The sequence below is a fragment of the Protomyctophum parallelum genome, assembly GCF_964188405.1.
Source record: "Protomyctophum parallelum genome assembly, chromosome: 2".
NCBI lineage: Eukaryota > Metazoa > Chordata > Actinopteri > Myctophiformes > Myctophidae > Protomyctophum > Protomyctophum parallelum.
The window spans coordinates 4,211,363-4,234,001 of record NC_139699.1 but is presented as its reverse complement, the minus strand read 5'-3'; the positions used below and the strand labels follow the sequence as shown (position 1 = coordinate 4,234,001).

The 22,639-nt window shown below is 41.6% G+C and overlaps 1 protein-coding gene across 1 annotated transcript in view; it reads left to right on the top strand.

Moving 5' to 3' along the window:
- LOC310854025 (plakophilin-3-like) overlaps positions 1–22,639 on the top strand; it is a 75,256-nt gene that overhangs the window by 46,848 nt on the left and 5,769 nt on the right. The window contains exons 9-13 of the mRNA XM_083758501.1: positions 702–866; positions 5,127–5,309; positions 7,328–7,481; positions 9,137–9,332; positions 20,472–20,559. Of these exons, the coding sequence (XP_083614627.1) occupies positions 702–866; positions 5,127–5,309; positions 7,328–7,481; positions 9,137–9,332; positions 20,472–20,559 (786 nt within the window). The remainder of the gene's footprint in view (positions 1–701; positions 867–5,126; positions 5,310–7,327; positions 7,482–9,136; positions 9,333–20,471; positions 20,560–22,639) is intronic.

The window sequence follows — 22,639 nt, the reverse complement described above, 5'->3', positions numbered from 1 at the left end:
TATTAGTGCAGCCGCCGCGCCCGGCAGGCCCGGAAAAAAAAGGCCTGGCCCTCATCAAACCCTGTACACTCAAGAGAATGTCCCCACTACCACCCTTAGATCTCCATATATGGAGCTGACCTGTTCTGACATTCCATATGTTGATCTGACCTCATCAAACCCTGTACTCTCAGGACATGCTCCTTATATGGCCAGTACATAATGAATTAATTAATTAATTCATTAATGTTGATCTGACCCCCACATGCCAAAGCGCCAGGGCTCGCCAGCAGTCTGCCGTCATCGAGGCAGATTCGTGCACGTGTGACCTTAACCCATTCTGACCGGGCACCCATTTTGGTGTTGGCATCATGTTATGCTTTAGCTATTGAAAAACAGCAGATCTACAAGCTCATATCGCGCCACCGAGTGGCGCGATACGAGCTTGTAGGTCTGCTATTTTTGAACAATCGAAGAACGACTGACATTTTTTTAGAATCTGATCTCAGGTCAGAATGGGTTCATCAGACCAGTGTGTGTCCGGTGGAAACCTCGTTATGAATCTGATCTCAGGTCAGAATGGGTTAAGGGCGAGGTCGCTTCTCGCCCTTAGGCGTCTCACTGCTTGATATTGTTATTGCTGTATGTTGTTTACATACAGTGAAGTGAACCTCTTCCTCTATGTTTCTCTCTCTCTCTTTCTCTCTGTCTCTCTCTCTCAGGGTCTAGAGAACACTATGTGTATTTTAAGAAACCTCTCCTACCAGCTCTACTCAGAACTTCCTCCGTCGGCCCGTCAGCGCCTAGACGGCCCGTCCAGAGCGTCTGCCTCCAAGGAGAACCAGGCTATCGGCTGCTTCACTCCCACCAGCAAGAAGACCAAAGAGGTAGAGTAGCCTAAGCTTAACCCTAACTTTTTTATCCCACCATTTTGTAAACCATTTTCACCTGATGCCAATAGCCTAAGACTGTACTAGCTACTCTCATTCTGCCAATTCTCGAACTGAGCTCATGCTAGCTTCAATGCATGAGAGTGAGCAGGCCTCTTCTTATAGTTTCCCTGGTAGGATGTAGCGTGTGGAAGGAACACGTTATTCCAACCAGCTCCTTTCCAATCCATAAGGCCCAGGGGGAGGCAGTATAGAGACCAGTATTATACTGCATGTTTTTTGTGAGGGTACCTATACCCTAGGGACACGGGGAGAACATGTGAGGGTACCTATACCCTAGGGGACACGGGGAGAACATGTGAGGGTACCTATACCCTAGGGGACACGGGGAGAACATGTGAGGGTATCTACCCTAGGGGACACGGGGAGAACATGTGAGGGTACCTATACCCTAGGGGACACGGGGAGAACATGTGAGGGTACCTACCCTAGGGGACACGGGGAGAACATGTGAGGGTATCTACCCTAGGGGGACACGGGGAGAACATGTGAGGGTACCTACCCTAGGGGACACGGGGAGAACATGTGAGGGTATCTACCCTAGGGGACACGGGGAGAACATGTGAGGGTACCTACCCTAGGGGACACGGGGAGAACATGTGAGGGTACCTACCCTAGGGGACACGGGGAGAACATGTGAGGGTATCTACCCTAGGGGACACGGGGAGAACATGTGAGGGTAGGCCTACCTACCCTAGGGGACACGGGGAGAACATGCAAACTCCACACAGAAAGGCCCTTTTTCCAATCCCACCTAGTGTATGGGCACTGATGACGCGGAGGAGAGAACACGCCCCCCCCCCCCCCCCCCACCCCCCAGCGACCACAGTATCCCCAGTCGGAATCGAACCCAGGACGACTTAGCTGTGAGTGAGGCAAGAGTGCTACCGACTGCACCACCTTAACCATAAAGACCAAGCTTGTTACGTATATCTGCTATTTTCAGAGTGCAGCACCCACAGAGCACAAACATAAAATAAAACCATAAAATGACTCGTCTTTCAGTTCTACTGGATCTCTTCTCCACTATAGGCCCTCCCTATACGTTTTTTGTCTAGTTTTTATTTGTTGACAAAATTGTCAATATATTTAGTCGTACTTTTAGTCATCATAGCTTTAGTTTTTATTTAGTTTTCATCTGTGAAAAAAAGGTAGTGGAGGAAATGAACACAGATATGTGTAGATATGTAGAAAGCTATCAGACGGGCCTGGTGGAGGGTGTAGATAATGGGTAGTAAAGCTATCAGACAGGCCTGGTGGGAGGGTGTAGATAATGGGTAGTAAAGCTATCAGACGGGCCTGGTGGAGGGTGTAGATAATGGGTAGTAAAGCTATCAGACAGGCCTGGTGGAGGGTGTAGATAATGGGTAGTAAAGCTATCAGACAGACAGGCCTGGTGGAGGGTGTAGATAATGGGTAGTAAAGCTATCAGACAGGCCTGGTGGGAGGGTGTAGATAATGGGTAGTAAAGCTATCAGACGGGCCTGGTGGGAGGGTGTAGATAATGGGTAGTAAAGCTCTCAGACAGGCCTGGTGGAGGGTGTAGATAATGGGTAGTAAAGCTATCAGACAGGCCTGGTGGGAGGGTGTAGATAATAGGTAGTAAAGCTATCAGACAGGCCTGGTGGGAGGGTGTAGATAATGGGTAGTAAAGCTATCAGACAGGCCTGGTGGAGGGTGTAGATAATAGGTAGTAAAGCTATCAGACAGGCCTGGTGGGAGGGTGTAGATAATGGGTAGTAAAGCTCTCAGACAGGCCTGGTGGGAGGGTGTAGATAATAGGTAGTAAAGCTATCAGACAGGCCTGGTGGAGGGTGTAGATAATGGGTAGTAAAGCTCTCAGACAGGCCTGGTGGGAGGGTGTAGATAATGGGTAGAAAGCTATCAGACAGGCCTGGTGGGAGGGTGTAGATAATGGGTAGTAAAGCCATCAGACAGGCCTGGTGGCAGGGTGTAGATAATGGGTAGAAAGCTATCAGACAGGCCTGGTGGAGGGTGTAGATAATGGGTAGTAAAGCTATCAGACAGGCCTGGTGGCAGGGTGTAGATAATGGGTAGAAAGCTATCAGACAGGCCTGGTGGAGGGTGTAGATAATGGGTAGTAAAGCCATCAGACAGGCCTGGTGGAGGGTGTAGATAATGGGTAGTAAAGCTATCAGACAGGCCTGGTGGAGGGTGTAGATAATGGGTAGTAAAGCTATCAGACAGGCCTGGTGGCAGGGTGTAGATAATGGGTAGTAAAGCTATCAGACAGGCCTGGTGGAGGGTGTAGATAATGGGTAGTAAAGCTATCAGACGGGCCTGGTGGCAGGGTGTAGATAATGGGTAGTAAAGCTATCAGACAGGCCTGGTGGAGGGTGTAGATAATGGGTAGTAAAGCCATCAGACAGGCCTGGTGGAGGGTGTAGATAATGGGTAGTAAAGCCATCAGACAGGCCTGGTGGAGGGTGTAGATAATGGGTAGTAAAGCCATCAGACAGGCCTGGTGGGAGGGTGTAGATAATGGGTAGTAAAGCTATCAGACAGGCCTGGTGGCAGGGTGTAGATAATGGGTAGTAAAGCTATCAGACGGGCCTGGTGGGAGGGTGTAGATAATGGGTAGTAAAGCTATCAGACAGGCCTGGTGGCAGGGTGTAGATAATGGGTAGTAAAGCCATCAGACAGGCCTGGTGGAGGGTGTAGATAATGGGTAGTAAAGCTATCAGACAGGCCTGGTGGAGGGTGTAGATAATGGGTAGTAAAGCTATCAGACGGGCCTGGTGGAGGGTGTAGATAATGGGTAGTAAAGCTATCAGACGGGCCTGGTGGAGGGTGTAGATAATGGGTAGTAAAGCTATCAGACAGGCCTGGTGGAGGGTGTAGATAATGGGTAGTAAAGCTATCAGACGGGCCTGGTGGAGGGTGTAGATAATGGGTAGTAAAGCTATCAGACAGGCCTGGTGGAGGGTGTAGATAATGGGTAGTAACTCTAGCAGTGTTGGCCTTCAGGGAGCATCGCCTTACAGCGGAGCCACAGGCCAGCTCACCTTACCGCCATGAGGCCCCGCCCTCTACATGGATGTTCTCATTAGCCCTCCTTTTATTAGCTGGAACAATATCCACTCATATGACCTGTTTTCACACGTAATCTACACCCCTCTTCCTCTTCCTCTTCCTCACCGACCCACGCCACCACCCATCCCCCCACGCTCTGTTCTCTGTCTGTCTGTATGTATGCTTCCATTGGCTCCCCCCCCCCCCTCTCTCCCTCTCTCTCTCCCTCTCTCTCTGCTTCCATTGGCTCCCCCCCCCTCTCTCCCTCTCTCTCCCTCTCTCCCTCTCTCTCTGTCTGTCTGTATGTATGCTTCCATTGGCTCCCCCCCCCTCTCTCCCTCTCTCTCTCTCGCCTCTGTGTGTCTCTAGTTCAATTCAACGCTTCTTTATTATCAGGGATAACATACAGTTATATTGTGAAAGAAAAGGTGAAATAAAACAAATCAAAACTCTCTGGACTTTCCAGAGAAACCAGAGATTCTTAATCCAGTACCTTCCCCACCACTGCTGAAGTGTGAAGTAGCGAATACGGCAGTGAACGGTGTTCAAATTAAATAGTCACACAACACTACTTAACAATAATGTGTCCAAATTAAATAGTCACACAACACAACACTACACTAGTTTTGACGACCATCCCTCCATAATTATCGCCTGCTCATTTGTAACAAGTAGCAAATGAGCAGGCAATACTATTGTTAGTATCTCTCATATCTTACAATATCCCGGCATATTTTCTGAAGGTACTTCAAGCTTCCTTGTGTTGGCTGATCTGAGAGTGTGGGAGGGTTTGTAGGGTCTGATTAGACTTGCGAGATATGGGGGGTGCCATACCTTTGGTTGCTTTGAAGGCCAGCATCAGAGTTTTGTACTCTGTGCGGGCAGCGACCAGGAGCCAATGGATGGGGGAGATATGTGAGAATTTTGGCTGGTTGAGCTGCAACATTTTCGATCAATTAGAGAGGCTTAAGTGCGCATGCCGGTAGGCCAGTAAGGAGGGAGATACAATAGTCAAGTTTTGATATGATTGATGTCTGGATAAGGAGCTGGGCTGACTCCTGGGTGAGGAAGGGTCTAATTGGTCGGATGTCATAGTGTCTAAACCTGCAATATGTTTACCGTAATATTGTAAGTCACTCTCTGTCTGTCACCCTCCCCCCACAGCAGCGTAACCAGGAGTTGTCAGTGTTTTCGGAGGTGTCTCGTCAGCCTAGGGGAGGTGAGTGGTTGTGGCATCCCCAGGTGGTGGCGCTGTACAAGGGCGTGGTGCAGAACTCCAGCTGCAGCTCCACTACGCGAGAGGCTGCCATCGGAGCTCTGCAGAACATCACTGCTGGAGACGTCAGGGTAACACTCCTGTTTCTGTTTGTCTGTTTGCTTTTTGCCCCCTTTTCATCCCATTTTAGGCATTATGCCATTATGCCATACCCATTATGCCATACCCATTATGCCATACCCATTATGCCATACCCATTATGCCATACCCATTATGCCATACCCATTATGCCATACCCATTATGCCATACCCATTATGCCATACCCATTATGCCATACCCATTATGCCATACCCATTCTAGGCGTTTCCAGGAATTACATTTTGGGCAGGCAAGATGTTTTAATTGTTGTCCCCCCAGCGCACAATCAGTAGCACTAAAGGTTTTCAAAGAGATATACCTGCCAGACAGTATAGGATACAAAGGCTGAAAGGCATGCATTTGCATTCCAATGGGTGATTGAATGTCACGCTCTATACGCGCAATGGCCAATCCGCTGTCCACTAGTAGTTCTCAGGTCTTGTTTTTGTCCAAGCTCATAGTGCGCTACTAGCCTGGTTAATAAACCAGACTAATATCGCACGGACCGCGGGATATTAGTCTGGGGAGGCTCAGCTTGGATTTCATTTCCAGGGGGGCGGGTTGAAACATTTTCTCTTTGACGCAATTGGTCAGAGCTACTGTCAGTCAAAGGTCTCAAGCATTGAAAGTCACTGTACCAAAGCCCGCCCATATTGCATAGCGTGTCCCGATTGGCCGCCCCATTTCTCTGGTGTAGGAAATGGGCGTACAATTGAGCCTCTCCAGACCGTAATCCGCCGGTAGGATAAATTTATTTATTTCCCTCCTCACCCGAGCGCCCATACTGTAGCTCACACTGTATACTGTAGCATACTGTGTCTTCAACTAACAATTGGTTCCTCTCTACACCTAATCTCTTCACTAAGCGTAATCTACAATCTCACCATGACCTTGTAGATTGGCTATTTCTGCTGCCTGATGCTGTCTGCCTGGTGCTGTCTGTCTGTCTGCTGCCCGGAGCTGTCTGTCTGCTGCCTGGTGCTGTCTGTCTGTCTGCTGCCCGGAGCTGTCTGTCTGCTGCCTGGTGCTGTCTGTCTGCTGCCTGGTGCTGTCTGTCTGTCTGCTGCCTGGTGCTGTCTGTCTGCTGCCTGGTGCTGTCTGTCTGCTGCTGCCCGGAGCTGTCTGTCTGCTGCACAATGCTGCCTGTCTGTCTGCTGCCCGGAGCTGTCTGTCTGCTGCACAATGCTGCCTGTCTGTCTGCTGCCCGGAGCTGTCTGTCTGCTGCCTGGTGCTGTCTGTCTGCTGCCTAATGCTGTCTGTCTGTCTGCTGCCTGGTGCTGTCTGTCTGCTGCCTAATGCTGTCTGTCTGTCTGCTGCCTGGTGCTGTCTGTCTGCTGCCTGGTGCTGTCTGTCTGTCTGCTGCCTGGTGCTGTCTGTCTGCTGCCTGGTGCTGTCTGTCTGCTGCCTGGTGCTGTCTGTCTGCTGCCTGGTGCTGTCTGTCTGCTGCCTGGTGCTGCCTGTCTGTCTGCTGTCTGTCTGTCTGTCTGTCTGTCTGCTATACTCGGCCATTACTCGGAGCTATATCTTCCCCATTGGCCTGGTTTTCTTCTTCCTGGCTATTCCCTTGGGATGGTCCATTCTGCACCCATGTGACTGTCCATTGTCCAATCCACATCCCCCCTCTGATACCTGACCACTCTGGGCCAACATATCCTCATTGTTTTCCTATGGCATCTTGTTTCACCATTATTTCCACTCACCTTTGCTCTCCACACAATGGAGGAGAAATAAGCAGTTCTGTCCCTTAGTTGTGGGCCCATTAGCCCATTTTCATTGGCTATATTATTGTGTATTGTCAGTGTATCAGTGTGTATATCATTGTGTATTCTATGTGGTTGTGTATCAGAGTGTGTGTGTGTGTGTGTGTGCGTGTGCGTGTGCGTGTGCGTGTGCGTGTGCGTGTGCGTGTGCGTGTGCGTGTGCGTGTGCGTGTGCGTGCGTGCGTGCGTGCGGTTGTGTGTTTCAGTGGGCGTCAGTACTAAGTCATGTGGTTCTGGTTGTGTGTTTCAGTGGGCGTCAGTACTAAGTCATGTGGTTCTGGACCAGGAGAGAATGCTTCCCATCCTACTGGACCTGCTGGACACCCACTCTGACCTTGAACTACGACCTCTGACCGGACTGCTGAGGAACCTGGCACGACACACACGCAACAAAGACCACCTGGGTACACACACACACACACACACACACACACACACACACACACACACACACACACACACACACACACACACACACAGCTCATTGCGAGCTTGTAGATCGGCTACTTTCAGTATGAAATCAAAGGGGAAATCTGTCATTGCAGCGCAGCCATCACAGCCCGCCAAAATATCTTTTGGTCGACAAAATCACAACAACATTTTTTATGATATTTAGTTGACTAAAACTAGAATAAAACGAAAACTTTTCAAAACGACAAAAATGTGACAAAAATGGAATGATATTTTATTCAAGACTCTTAAAAAAAACTAAATCGAATTTGCCGTCAAAATGAGGCCAGGTTCAGCTGTACCCACTAACTACCCACAGTGAACGCCCCGCAGGCCTGGGCTGGCCACTTAACCCATTCTGAACGGGCACCCATTTTGGTGTTGGCATCATGTTATGCTTTAGCTATTGAAAAATAGCAGATCTACAAGCTCATATCGCGCCACCGAGTGGCGCGATACGAGCTTGTAGGTCTGCTATTTTTGAAAAATTCGAAGAACTACTGACATTTTTAGAATCTGATCTCAGGTCAGAATGGGTTCATCAGACCAGTGTGTGTCCGGCGGAAACCTCGTATGAATCTGATCTCAGGTCAGAATGGGTTCATCAGACCAGTGTGTGTCCGGCGGAAACCTCGTATGAATCTGATCTCAGGTCAGAATGGGTTAACATACCAGACATACTGTATGTCCGGTGGGCCAAGTGTTACATTTGTTGCCTGTTTCAGTGTAGTTGTTGGTTGTGTATCATTTATGTTGTTCTGTGTGGTGTGATTAAGGGCTTCAAGTATTTGTATGTGCCTTGACCCGAAAAGTATCTGCGAGCAGCGAAGATGTCGATGGGAGGCCGAATTTTTGTCTCAGTCCAGCCCTGATGCCCCGCTTGTTTCTCTGTCCAGCTAAGAGCATATGGTGAACGTGCTGGTGACCATTAAGCTGCTTGTGTCTCTGTCCAGCTAAGAGCATGGTGAACGTACTGGTGACCATTAAGCTGCTTGTGTCTCTGTCCAGCTAAGAGCATGGTGAACGTGCTGGTGACCATTAACAGATTCTGTACATAGGACCCCGAAATATTAGTACTATTGACGTGTGAGGACGTCCTAGCGACGTCCCAGCGACGCGGGGCGAGATAAGAATATTCAGAATTTTTCCTTTTTTTTTTTTTTGGCATTTCGCTTTTCGCTTGCCGTATGCTAACGCTCAGTGCAACTATTAGCTTGTCATTGACTCCCATGTTAGCGCGGCGGAAAGAATGACTCGTATCTCCTAATCCAAGGCGCTCTCCGCGGTGATGAATGGATCGATATGCTGGCGCTTCATTTCTGCTCCTCATCCGTCTCTCCCGCAAAATATGAACGTTTTTTGGAGCGTAAAACAATATATTAAGATGATCGGGGATGTGAGGTCCCTTTGTAAAGTCAACTTTTTTAGGCAAGTGTTTCCTGTTTCATGGCTTTCAAAGTAAAAGCGATCAGACAACTCTGGCACTCTATAGCCTTTATTTTGAAGGCACTTCCTGTACTAAATGTGTTAAGCTGCTTGTGTCTCTGTCCAGCTAAGAGCATATGGTGAACCTGCTGGTGACCATTAAGCTGCTTGTGTCTCTGTCCAGCTAAGAGCATGGTGAACGTGCTGGTGACCAAGCTGCCCAGCGACGGCACGCAGAAAGAGCCCTCTGGTGAGGTGGTGGTCAACATCTGCGGAGCCCTCAACCACCTGGTGACCGGCAGCTCCCTGGCAGCCCGGGACATATCCTACTTCGACGGGCTGCCCAAGCTGGTGGCCATCAAGACCACCCATGACAACAGGTACCAACAGGACCCCCACCCCCTCCATACAAAGGTACCAACAGGTACCAACAGGACCCCCACCCCCTCCATACAAAGTCTGTTGTCGTTAAAATGTCTCAGAAACATTCAAAGGTTTTCAAATTCCTTTCAAAGACCTCTTGAAAGTAGCAGATATACAAGCTCACAGCATGTTGTGAGCTTGATCGTCTATTTTCAGGGTATTAATTTATGAACAAAATGTTAAAATGCCTGACAGGGGGGAATACAACAACTAACATATACTTAAAGGTATATTCAGTGATTTCACTCAAAAAACCTTAGGTTTTGTTTTTGGCTGTGGGACCCAGCCTTTCGTCCAATCAGGATAGAGAGTCAAAAACCAAACCTAAGGTTTTTTGACCCCCAGGGGTTAACTGGGGACAGGGAGGAACTCCTTATATGGCCAGCACACTCTATAGTAGGGAGGATTATCACAACAAAACAAAAACATAAGTGATATTTGAATTAAGTGAAATCACTGAATATACCTTTAAAACTAAATAAAAATAAAAACATGGGAAAGATAGGCTTTGTTGTGTCATTTTGATAATAGATTAGATAGATAGATAGATAGATAGATAGATAGATAGATAGATAGATAGATAGATAGATAGATAGATAGATAGATAGATAGATAGATAGATAGATAGATAGATTAGATTAGATAGATAGATAATAGACTTTGTTTCTGAATACTTAAGGGACATTTCTTCAAAAGTATGGTCCTCTAGCAGTTCATTAATCAATTTACATTTAACTTACACTTGGTTGCATGCTGAAAATAGCTCACAATGCATCGCAGCAGGTCGCATTGTGAGCTTGCAGATCTGCTATTTCCAGAGTGCAAACATAAAATGTCTTGTCTTTTAGTTCTACTGCATCTCTTCTCCACTATTCCCTCCCTAACTAGTTTTGAGAAAATTGTCAATATTTCAGTTTTAGTCATCATAGCCCTAGTCTTTATTTTGTTTTTGTTTAGTACCCGTTAGTGAAAAAAGGTAGTCGACGAGGTTCCCTGTTCTAATTAAGGACACAGCCCTGATACAGACATCTCCCAGACACAGCCCTTAATTATATATAGTATCTACTAGAATTATCTTCTCATTCCCCCCCCCCCCCCCCCCCCACACACACACACACACACACGCACACACTGTGTAATCACATGGTTCTGTCTGTGCTGTAGCTTGTGGACCAAACTGTCACAGTTTGTCTGATTTAAAGTTTCTCTTCAAGCACAATGACACATTTAGTGCTTCTACACTATTTAGTGTTTCTGGAGAAATATGACACATTGGTAGAGTTAGTGTTGTGTAGAAATATGACACGTTGGTAGAGTTAGTGTTGTGTAGAAATATGACACATTGGTAGAGTTAGTGTTGTGTAGAAATATGACACATTGGTAGAGTTAGTGTTGTGTAGAAATATGACACATTGGTAGAGTTAGTGTTGTGTAGAAATATGACACATTGGTAGAGTTAGTGTTGTGTAGAAATATGACACATTGGTAGAGTTAGTGTTGTGTGTAGAAATATGACACATTGTTAGAGTTAGTGCTGTGTAGAAATATGACACATTGGTAGAGTTAGTGTTGTGTAGAAATATGACACATTGGTAGAGTTAGTGTTGTGTAGAAATATGACACATTGGTAGAGTTAGTGTTGTGTAGAAATATGACACATTGGTAGAGTTAGTGTTGTGTAGAAATATGACACGTTGGTAGAGTTAGTGTTGTGTAGAAATATGACACATTGGTAGAGTTAGTGTTGTGTAGAAATATGACACATTGGTAGAGTTAGTGTTGTGTAGAAATATGACACGTTGGTAGAGTTAGTGTTGTGTAGAAATATGACACATTGGTAGAGTTAGTGTTGTGTAGAAATATGACACATTGTGTGTGTGTAGAAATATGACACATTGGTAGAGTTAGTGTTGTGTAGAAATATGACACGTTGGTAGAGTTAGTGTTGTGTAGAAATATGACACATTGGTAGAGTTAGTGTTGTGTAGAAATATGACACATTGGTAGAGTTAGTGTTGTGTAGAAATATGACACGTTGGTAGAGTTAGTGTTGTGTAGAAATATGACACATTGGTAGAGTTAGTGTTGTGTAGAAATATGACACATTGTGTGTGTGTGTAGAAATATGACACATTGGTAGAGTTAGTGTTGTGTAGAAATATGACACATTGTGTGTGTGTAGAAATATGACACATTGGTAGAGTTAGTGTTGTGTAGAAATATGACACATTGGTAGAGTTAGTGTTGTGTAGAAATATGACACATTGGTAGAGTTAGTGTTGTGTAGAAATATGACACATTGGTAGAGTTAGTGTTGTGTAGAAATATGACACGTTGGTAGAGTTAGTGTTGTGTAGAAATATGACACGTTGGTAGAGTTAGTGTTGTGTAGAAATATGACACGTTGGTAGAGTTAGTGTTGTGTAGAAATATGACACATTGGTAGAGTTAGTGTTGTGTAGAAATATGACACATTGGTAGAGTTAGTGTTGTGTAGAAATATGACACATTGGTAGAGTTAGTGTTGTGTAGAAATATGACACGTTGGTAGAGTTAGTGTTTGTGTAGAAATATGACACGTTGGTAGAGTTAGTGTTGTGTAGAAATATGACACATTGGTAGAGTTAGTGTTGTGTAGAAATATGACACGTTGGCAGAGTTAGTGTTGTGTAGAAATATGACACGTTGGTAGAGTTAGTGTTGTGTAGAAATATGACACATTGGTAGAGTTAGTGTTGTGTAGAAATATGACACATTGGTAGAGTTAGTGTTGTGTAGAAATATGACACGTTGGTAGAGTTAGTGTTGTGTAGAAATATGACACATTGGTAGAGTTAGTGTTGTGTAGAAATATGACACGTTGGTAGAGTTAGTGTTGTGTAGAAATATGACACATTGGTAGAGTTAGTGTTGTGTAGAAATATGACACGTTGGTAGAGTTAGTGTTGTGTGTAGAAATATGACACATTGGTAGAGTTAGTGTTGTGTAGAAATATGACACGTTGGTAGAGTTAGTGTTGTGTAGAAATATGACACATTGGTAGAGTTAGTGTTGTGTAGAAATATGACACATTGGTAGAGTTAGTGTTGTGTAGAAATATGACACATTGGTAGAGTTAGTGTTGTGTAGAAATATGACACGTTGGTAGAGTTAGTGTTGTGTAGAAATATGACACATTGGTAGAGTTAGTGTTGTGTAGAAATATGACACGTTGGTAGAGTTAGTGTTGTGTAGAAATATGACACATTGGTAGAGTTAGTGTTGTGTAGAAATATGACACATTGGTAGAGTTAGTGTTGTGTAGAAATATGACACATTGGTAGAGTTAGTGTTGTGTAGAAATATGACACATTGGTAGAGTTAGTGTTGTGTAGAAATATGACACGTTGGTAGAGTTAGTGTTGTGTAGAAATATGACACGTTGGTAGAGTTAGTGTTGTGTAGAAATATGACACATTGGTAGAGTTAGTGTTGTGTAGAAATATGACACGTTGGTAGAGTTAGTGTTGTGTAGAAATATGACACATTGGTAGAGTTAGTGTTGTGTAGAAATATGACACATTGGTAGAGTTAGTGTTGTGTAGAAATATGACACATTGGTAGAGTAAAGGTCATTACACACTGGCGAATTAGCGACGCGATGCGAATAAGCGATTTGAAAATGCGAAATATTGCATGTTGCAGTTCGCCTGCGAATCTCTGCAAAATACGACACCAGAGCGAACAAATAAAAGCGAAAACGGTCGCATTTTCGCACATTCGCCACTGATGTGGAAGCTTGCATGGACTTCAATTGTTTTTTTTTTAAATGCGAATTATTCGCACGAATATATCGCATCGCTAATTCGCCAGTGTGTAATGACCTTTAGTGTTGTGTAGAAATATGACACATTGGTAGAGTTAGTGTTGTGTAGAAATATGACACGTTGGTAGAGTTAGTGTTGTGTAGAAATATGACACATTGGTAGAGTTAGTGTTGTGTAGAAATATGACACATTGGTAGAGTTAGTGTTGTGTAGAAATATGACACATTGGTAGAGTTAGTGTTGTGTAGAAATATGACACGTTGGTAGAGTTAGTGTTGTGTAGAAATATGACACATTGGTAGAGTTAGTGTTGTGTAGAAATATGACACGTTGGTAGAGTTAGTGTTGTGTAGAAATATGACACGTTGGTAGAGTTAGTGTTGTGTATAGAAATATGACACATTGGTAGAGTTAGTGTTGTGTAGAAATATGACACATTGGTAGAGTTAGTGTTGTGTATAGAAATATGACACATTGGTAGAGTTAGTGTTGTGTAGAAATATGACACGTTGGTAGAGTTAGTGTTGTGTAGAAATATGACACATTGGTAGAGTTAGTGTTGTGTAGAAATATGACACGTTGGTAGAGTTAGTGTTGTGTAGAAATATGACACGTTGGTAGAGTTAGTGTTGTGTAGAAATATGACACGTTGGTAGAGTTAGTGTTGTGTAGAAATATGACACATTGGTAGAGTTAGTGTTGTGTAGAAATATGACACGTTGGTAGAGTTAGTGTTGTGTAGAAATATGACACATTGGTAGAGTTAGTGTTGTGTAGAAATATGACACATTGGTAGAGTTAGTGTTGTGTAGAAATATGACACATTGGTAGAGTTAGTGTTGTGTAGAAATATGACACGTTGGTAGAGTTAGTGTTGTGTAGTAATATGACACATTGGTAGAGTTAGTGTTGTGTAGAAATATGACACGTTGGTAGAGTTAGTGTTGTGTAGAAATATGACACATTGGTAGAGTTAGTGTTGTCTAGAAATATGACACATTGGTAGAGTTAGTGTTGTGTAGAAATATGACACATTGGTAGAGTTAGTGTTGTGTAGAAATATGACACATTGGTAGAGTTAGTGTTGTGTAGAAATATGACACATTGGTAGAGTTAGTGTTGTGTAGAAATATGACACATTGGTAGAGTTAGTGTTGTGTAGAAATATGACACGTTGGTAGAGTTAGTGTTGTGTAGAAATATGACACATTGGTAGAGTTAGTGTTGTGTAGAAATATGACACGTTGGTAGAGTTAGTGTTGTGTAGAAATATGACACATTGGTAGAGTTAGTGTTGTGTAGAAATATGACACATTGGCAGAGTTAGTGTTGTGTAGAAATATGACACGTTGGTAGAGTTAGTGTTGTGTAGAAATATGACACATTGGTAGAGTTAGTGTTGTGTAGAAATATGACACATTGGTAGAGTTAGTGTTGTGTAGAAATATGACACATTGGTAGAGTTTAGTGTTGTGTAGAAATATGACACATTGGTAATTTGGCAGAGTTTAGTGTTGTGTAGAAATATGACACGTTGGTAATTTGGCAGAGTTTAGTGTTGTGTAGAAATATGACACATTGGTAGAGTTAGTGTTGTGTAGAAATATGACACATTGGTAATTTGGCAGAGTTTAGTGTTGTGTAGAAATATGACACATTGGTAGAGTTAGTGTTGTGTAGAAATATGACACGTTGGTAGAGTTAGTGTTGTGTATAAATATGACACATTGGAAGAGTTAGTGTTGTGTAGAAATATGACACGTTGGTAGAGTTAGTGTTGTGTAGAAATATGACACGTTGGTAGAGTTAGTGTTGTGTAGAAATATGACATATTGGTAGAGTTAGTGTTGTGTAGAAATATGACACGTTGGTAGAGTTAGTGTTGTGTAGAAATATGACATATTGGTAGAGTTAGTGTTGTGTAGAAATATGACATATTGGTAGAGTTAGTGTTGTGTAGAAATATGACACGTTGGTAGAGTTAGTGTTGTGTAGAAATATGACATATTGGTAGAGTTAGTGTTGTGTAGAAATATGACACATTGGTAATTTGGCAGAGTTTAGTGTTGTGTAGAAATATGACACGTTGGTAATTTGGCAGAGTTTAGTGTTGTGTAGAAATATGACACATTGGTAGAGTTAGTGTTGTGTATAAATATGACACATTGGAAGAGTTAGTGTTGTGTAGAAATATGACACGTTGGTAGAGTTAGTGTTGTGTAGAAATATGACACGTTGGTAGAGTTAGTGTTGTGTAGAAATATGACATATTGGTAGAGTTAGTGTTGTGTAGAAATATGACACGTTGGTAGAGTTAGTGTTGTGTAGAAATATGACATATTGGTAGAGTTAGTGTTGTGTAGAAATATGACATATTGGTAGAGTTAGTGTTGTGTATAAATATGACATATTGGTAGAGTTAGTGTTGTGTAGAAATATGACACGTTGGTAGAGTTAGTGTTGTGTAGAAATATGACATATTGGTAGAGTTAGTGTTGTGTAGAAATATGACACATTGGTAGAGTTAGTGTTGTGTAGAAATATGACACATTGGTAGAGTTAGTGTTGTGTAGAAATATGACACATTGGTAATTTGGCAGAGTTTAGTGTTGTGTAGAAATATGACACATTGTTAGAGTTAGTGTTGTGTAGAAATATGACACATTGGTAGAGTTAGTGTTGTGTAGAAATATGACACATTGGTAGAGTTAGTGTTGTGTAGAAATATGACACATTGGTAGAGTTAGTGTTGTGTAGAAATATGACACATTGGTAGAGTTAGTGTTGTGTAGAAATATGACACATTGGTAGAGTTAGTGTTGTGTAGAAATATGACACATTGGTAGAGTTAGTGTTGTGTAGAAATATGACACGTTGGTAGAGTTAGTGTTGTGTATAGAAATATGACACATTGGTAGAGTTAGTGTTGTGTAGAAATATGACACATTGGTAGAGTTAGTGTTGTGTAGAAATATGACACGTTGGTAGAGTTAGTGTTGTGTAGAAATATGACACATTGGTAGAGTTAGTGTTGTGTAGAAATATGACATATTGGTAGAGTTAGTGTTGTGTATAAATATGACATATTGGTAGAGTTAGTGTTGTGTAGAAATATGACACGTTGGTAGAGTTAGTGTTGTGTAGAAATATGACATATTGGTAGAGTTAGTGTTGTGTAGAAATATGACACATTGGTAGAGTTAGTGTTGTGTAGAAATATGACACATTGGTAGAGTTAGTGTTGTGTAGAAATATGACACATTGGTAATTTGGCAGAGTTTAGTGTTGTGTAGAAATATGACACATTGTTAGAGTTAGTGTTGTGTAGAAATATGACACATTGGTAGAGTTAGTGTTGTGTAGAAATATGACACATTGGTAGAGTTAGTGTTGTGTAGAAATATGACACATTGGTAGAGTTAGTGTTGTGTAGAAATATGACACATTGGTAGAGTTAGTGTTGTGTAGAAATATGACACATTGGTAGAGTTAGTGTTGTGTAGAAATATGACACATTGGTAGAGTTAGTGTTGTGTAGAAATATGACACGTTGGTAGAGTTAGTGTTGTGTATAGAAATATGACACATTGGTAGAGTTAGTGTTGTGTAGAAATATGACACATTGGTAGAGTTAGTGTTGTGTAGAAATATGACACGTTGGTAGAGTTAGTGTTGTGTAGAAATATGACACATTGGTAGAGTTAGTGTTGTGTAGAAATATGACACATTGGTAGAGTTAGTGTTGTGTAGAAATATGACACATTGGTAGAGTTAGTGTTGTGTAGAAATATGACACATTGGTAGAGTTAGTGTTGTGTAGAAATATGACACATTGGTAGAGTTAGTGTTGTGTAGAAATATGACACATTGGTAGAGTTAGTGTTGTGTAGAAATATGACACATTGGTAGAGTTAGTGTTGTGTAGAAATATGACACATTGGTAGAGTTAGTGTTGTGTAGAAATATGACACATTGGTAGAGTTAGTGTTGTGTAGAAATATGACACATTGGTAGAGTTAGTGTTGTGTAGAAATATGACACATTGGTAGAGTTAGTGTTGTGTAGAAATATGACACATTGGTAGAGTTTAGTGTTGTGTAGAAATATGACACGTTGGTAGAGTTAAGGTCATTACACACTGGCGAATTGGCGACGCGATATATTCGTGCGAATAATTCGCATTAAAAAAAAAACAATTGAAGTCCATGCAAGCTTCCACATCAGTGGCGAATGTGCGAAAATGCGACCGTTTTCGCTTTTATTTGTTCGCTCTGGTGTCGTATTTTGCAGAGATTCGCAGGCGAACTGCAACATGCAATATTTCGCATTTTCAGATCGCTTATTCGCATCGCGTCGCTAATTCGCCAGTGTGTAATGACCTTTAGTGTTGTGTAGAAATATGACACGTTGGTAGAGTTAGTGTTGTGTGTAGAAATATGACACATTGGTAGAGTTAGTGTTGTGTAGAAATATGACACATTGGTAGAGTTAGTGTTGTGTAGAAATATGACACGTTGGTAGAGTTAGTGTTGTGTAGAAATATGACACGTTGGTAGAGTTAGTGTTGTGTAGAAATATGACACATTGGTAGAGTTAGTGTTGTGTAGAAATATGACATATTGGTAGAGTTAGTGTTGTGTATAAATATGACACATTGGTAGAGTTAGTGTTGTGTAGAAATATGACACGTTGGTAGAGTTAGTGTTGTGTAGAAATATGACACGTTGGTAGAGTTAGTGTTGTGTAGAAATATGACACATTGGTAGAGTTAGTGTTGTGTAGAAATATGACACGTTGGTAGAGTTAGTGTTGTGTAGAAATATGACACATTGGTAGAGTTAGTGTTGTGTAGAAATATGACACATTGGTAGAGTTAGTGCTGTGTAGAAATATGACACATTGGTAGAGTTAGTGTTGTGTAGAAATATGACACGTTGGTAGAGTTAGTGTTGTGTAGAAATATGACACATTGGTAGAGTTAGTGCTGTGTAGAAATATGACACATTGGTAGAGTTAGTGTTGTGTAGAAATATGACACGTTGGTAGAGTTAGTGTTGTGTAGAAATATGACACGTTGGTAGAGTTAGTGTTGTGTGTAGAAATATGACACATTGGTAGAGTTAGTGTTGTGTAGAAATATGACACGTTGGTAGAGTTAGTGTTGTGTAGAAATATGACACGTTGGTAGAGTTAGTGTTGTGTAGAAATATGACACGTTGGTAGAGTTAGTGTTGTGTGTAGAAATATGACACATTGGTAGAGTTAGTGTTGTGTAGAAATATGACACGTTGGTAGAGTTAGTGTTGTGTAGAAATATGACACATTGGTAGAGTTAGTGTTGTGTAGAAATATGACACGTTGGTAGAGTTAGTGTTGTGTAGAAATATGACACGTTGGTAGAGTTAGTGTTGTGTGTAGAAATATGACACGTTGGTAGAGTTAGTGTTGTGTAGAAATATGACACATTGGTAGAGTTAGTGTTGTGTAGAAATATGACACGTTGGTAGAGTTAGTGTTGTGTAGAAATATGACACATTGGTAGAGTTAGTGTTGTGTAGAAATATGACACATTGGTAGAGTTAGTGTTGTGTAGAAATATGACACGTTGGTAGAGTTAGTGTTGTGTAGAAATATGACACATTGGTAGAGTTAGTGTTGTGTAGAAATATGACACGTTGGTAGAGTTAGTGTTGTGTAGAAATATGACACATTGGTAGAGTTAGTGCTGTGTAGAAATATGACACATTGGTAGAGTTAGTGTTGTGTAGAAATATGACACGTTGGTAGAGTTAGTGTTGTGTAGAAATATGACACATTGGTAGAGTTAGTGTTGTGTAGAAATATGACACATTGGTAGAGTTAGTGTTGTGTGTAGAAATATGACACATTGGTAGAGTTAGTGTTGTGTAGAAATATGACACGTTGGTAGAGTTAGTGTTGTGTAGAAATATGACACATTGGTAGAGTTAGTGTTGTGTAGAAATATGACACGTTGGTAGAGTTAGTGCTGTGTAGAAATATGACACATTGGTAGAGTTAGTGTTGTGTAGAAATATGACACGTTGGTAGAGTTAGTGTTGTGTAGAAATATAACACGTTGGTAGAGTTAGTGTTGTGTAGAAATATGACACATTGGTAGAGTTAGTGTTTCTGTAGAAATATGACACGTTGGTAGAGTTAGTGTTGTGTAGAAATATGACACATTGGTAGAGTTAGTGTTGTGTAGAAATATGACACATTGGTAGAGTTAGTGTTGTGTAGAAATATGACACGTTGGTAGAGTTAGTGTTGTGTAGAAATATGACACGTTGGTAGAGTTAGTGTTGTGTAGAAATATGACACGTTGGTAGAGTTAGTGTTGTGTAGAAATATGACACATTGGTAGAGTTAGTGTTGTGTGTAGAAATATGACACATTGGTAATTTGGCAGAGTTTAGTGTTGTGTGTAGAAATATGACACATTGGTAATTTGGCAGAGTTTAGTGTTGTGTGTAGAAATATGACACATTGGTGCAGTTTGTGTTGTGTAAAGTAAAAGTAAAGAATGCGTGTGCGTACTGTTTTTTTCCACCAGTGGGGTATTGTGTGTTCTTCCGAGCTATAAAGTCAAACTTGTCTTTATTGTCCGGCAGGCAGAAGGAAGGGAAGGAAAGGACAGTGAATCTAATAAGGAGGCGATAAAGCTCTACTCTCCCTGTGGGAACGTAACTCGGTGTATGAATGAAATGCTGTTGTACAGCAACAGACTGTAATACTGTCCACACGAGGAAATGAGCTGAACGTTGTTGTACTGATTATACGCTAAGCTGACAGCGCACACACCGCCTGCTCTGCTGCCGCACATAACCACACGTAACCCATTTAGACCTGTTTACCTTAATATGATGTTATTTTATCCAAAATAAAAATTACGTCCAGAGAAAAACGATATCCAGGCTAAATCGCTTATTTTGATAGCTCGATAATAATAATAAAAATAAATTCTATAAAATCTACCTTTCATAATGTGGTTGCACAGTGTTTTGTCCCCCAAACTAACTATAGGCGAATGAGTCTAAGACCCAGCGCGCATACTGGTCTGAATGTTTATATTATATATTTATGTGTGTGTGTGTGTGTGTGTGTGTGTGTGTGTGTGTGTGTGTGTGTGTGTGTGTGTGTGTGTGTGTGTGTGTGTGTGTGTATGTGTGTGTGTGTGTGTGTGTGTGTGTGTGTGTGTGTGTGTGTGTGTGTGTGTGTGTGTGTGTGTGTGTGTGTGTGTGTGTGTGTGTGTGTGTGTGTGTGTGTAGTTCTGGCAGGTTGAAAGCAGCCAAGGCAGCGTCTACAGTGTTGTGTAACATGTTCCAGTACAACAAACTACATAAAGACTACAAACAGGTAAACCACACATTAACAAACTGCATAAAGACTACAAACAGGTAAACCACACATTAACAAACTGCATAAAGACTACAAACAGGTAAACCACACATTAACAAACTACATAAAGACTACAAACAGGTAAACCACACATTAACAAACTGCATAAAGACTACAAACAGGTAAACCACACATTAACAAACTGCATAAAGACTACAAACAGGTAAACCACACATTAACAAACTGCATAAAGACTACAAACAGGTAAACCACACATTAACAAACTGCATAAAGACTACAAACAGGTAAACCACACATTAACAAACTACATAAAGACTACAAACAGGTAAACCACACATTAACAAACTACATAAAGACTACAAACAGGTAAACCACACATTAACAAACTACATAAAGACTACAAACAGGTAAACCACACATTAACAAACTGCATAAAGACTACAAACAGGTAAACCACACATTAACAAACTGCATAAAGACTACAAACAGGTAAACCACACATTAACAAACTGCATAAAGACTACAAACAGGTAAACCACACATTAACAAACTGCATAAAGACTACAAACAGGTAAACCACACATTAACAAACTGCATAAAGACTACAAACAGGTAAACCACACATTAACAAACTACATAAAGACTACAAACAGGTAAACCACACATTAACAAACTGCATAAAGACTACAAACAGGTAAACCACACATTAACAAACTACATAAAGACTACAAACAGGTAAACCACACATTAACAAACTACATAAAGACTACAAACAGGTAAACCACACATTAACAAACTGCATAAAGACTACAAACAGGTAAACCACACATTAACAAACTGCATAAAGACTACAAACAGGCAGTGTTGGGGAAGTTACTTTTAAAAAGTAAGGAATTATAGTTATCGTTACTTATCTAAAAAAGTAATTTGTTACTTTACTTTACCTGTAAATTATGAAAGTAACTACTTTACTTTACTTTACTTTACTTTACTTTTCACACAGTAAGAGAAAACACAACTCCCTCCTAACATTATGAAATGTAGTGGAACAATAAAACATGTTCAGGAATTTTGACAGGCATCTTTATTGTATAGCCTCAACTTGCCTTCAAAACAATTGGAGGACAATGTTTTATGTCCGCCACACAATTTACATTTCACCTCAATGTTTTTGTCGTCCTTGGGTCGCAAGTACTCAAAATAGTGTTTAAATTTCCAACTCCCAAAGCAACCGATCTCGCTGTCATGATCCGCATTTGCCATTTTAGCGTGTGGTACTGTATTATGATTTTCGTTCTACCGGCGATTTCTGTCTGTGTATAGTATCTATGTATGTGTTACAAGGGTTCGTGTGTCTGTGAATAAATCTGTTACTGTTTACAAAACGCAGTAAGCCCGCCCACCCTGTAGACTGTCTCTGATTGGCTTACCCTGAAATCTGTCCCTACGTTAGCCAATCAATGACCTCTTCTGCGACGTGCTTTTATCATGTTAGGGTGTAAGCCATGTGGCTGACTCAGGCTAGTATGAGAGGCAGCACAAACGAAACTGTCAACACAGAGAGTGCTCTCTCTCTCTGCACTGCAGTCAGCAGCACAGAGACGCATGATGTATGATAGACTCACGGAACTGCGAGACTTTTCACTGATCACATAAGTTGACATAACGCCATAACGCGGGTAACGCTCGCACAATAACTATAAGGCCGTTATGGAATGGGGAAATGTAAAGCGTTAGGTTACAAGTTACTGCAAATAGTAATTACGTTATGTAACGTAACGCATGTAAGGGCGTTAGTCACAACACTGCAAACAGGTAAACCACACATTAACAAACTACATAAAGACTACAAACAGGTAAACCACACATTAACAAACTACATAAAGACTACAAACAGGTAAACCACACATTAACAAACTGCATAAAGACTACAAACAGGTAAACCACACATTAACAAACTACATAAAGACTACAAACAGGTAAACCACACATTAACAAACTGCATAAAGACTACAAACAGGTAAACCACACATTAACAAACTACATAAAGACTACAAACAGGTAAACCACACATTAA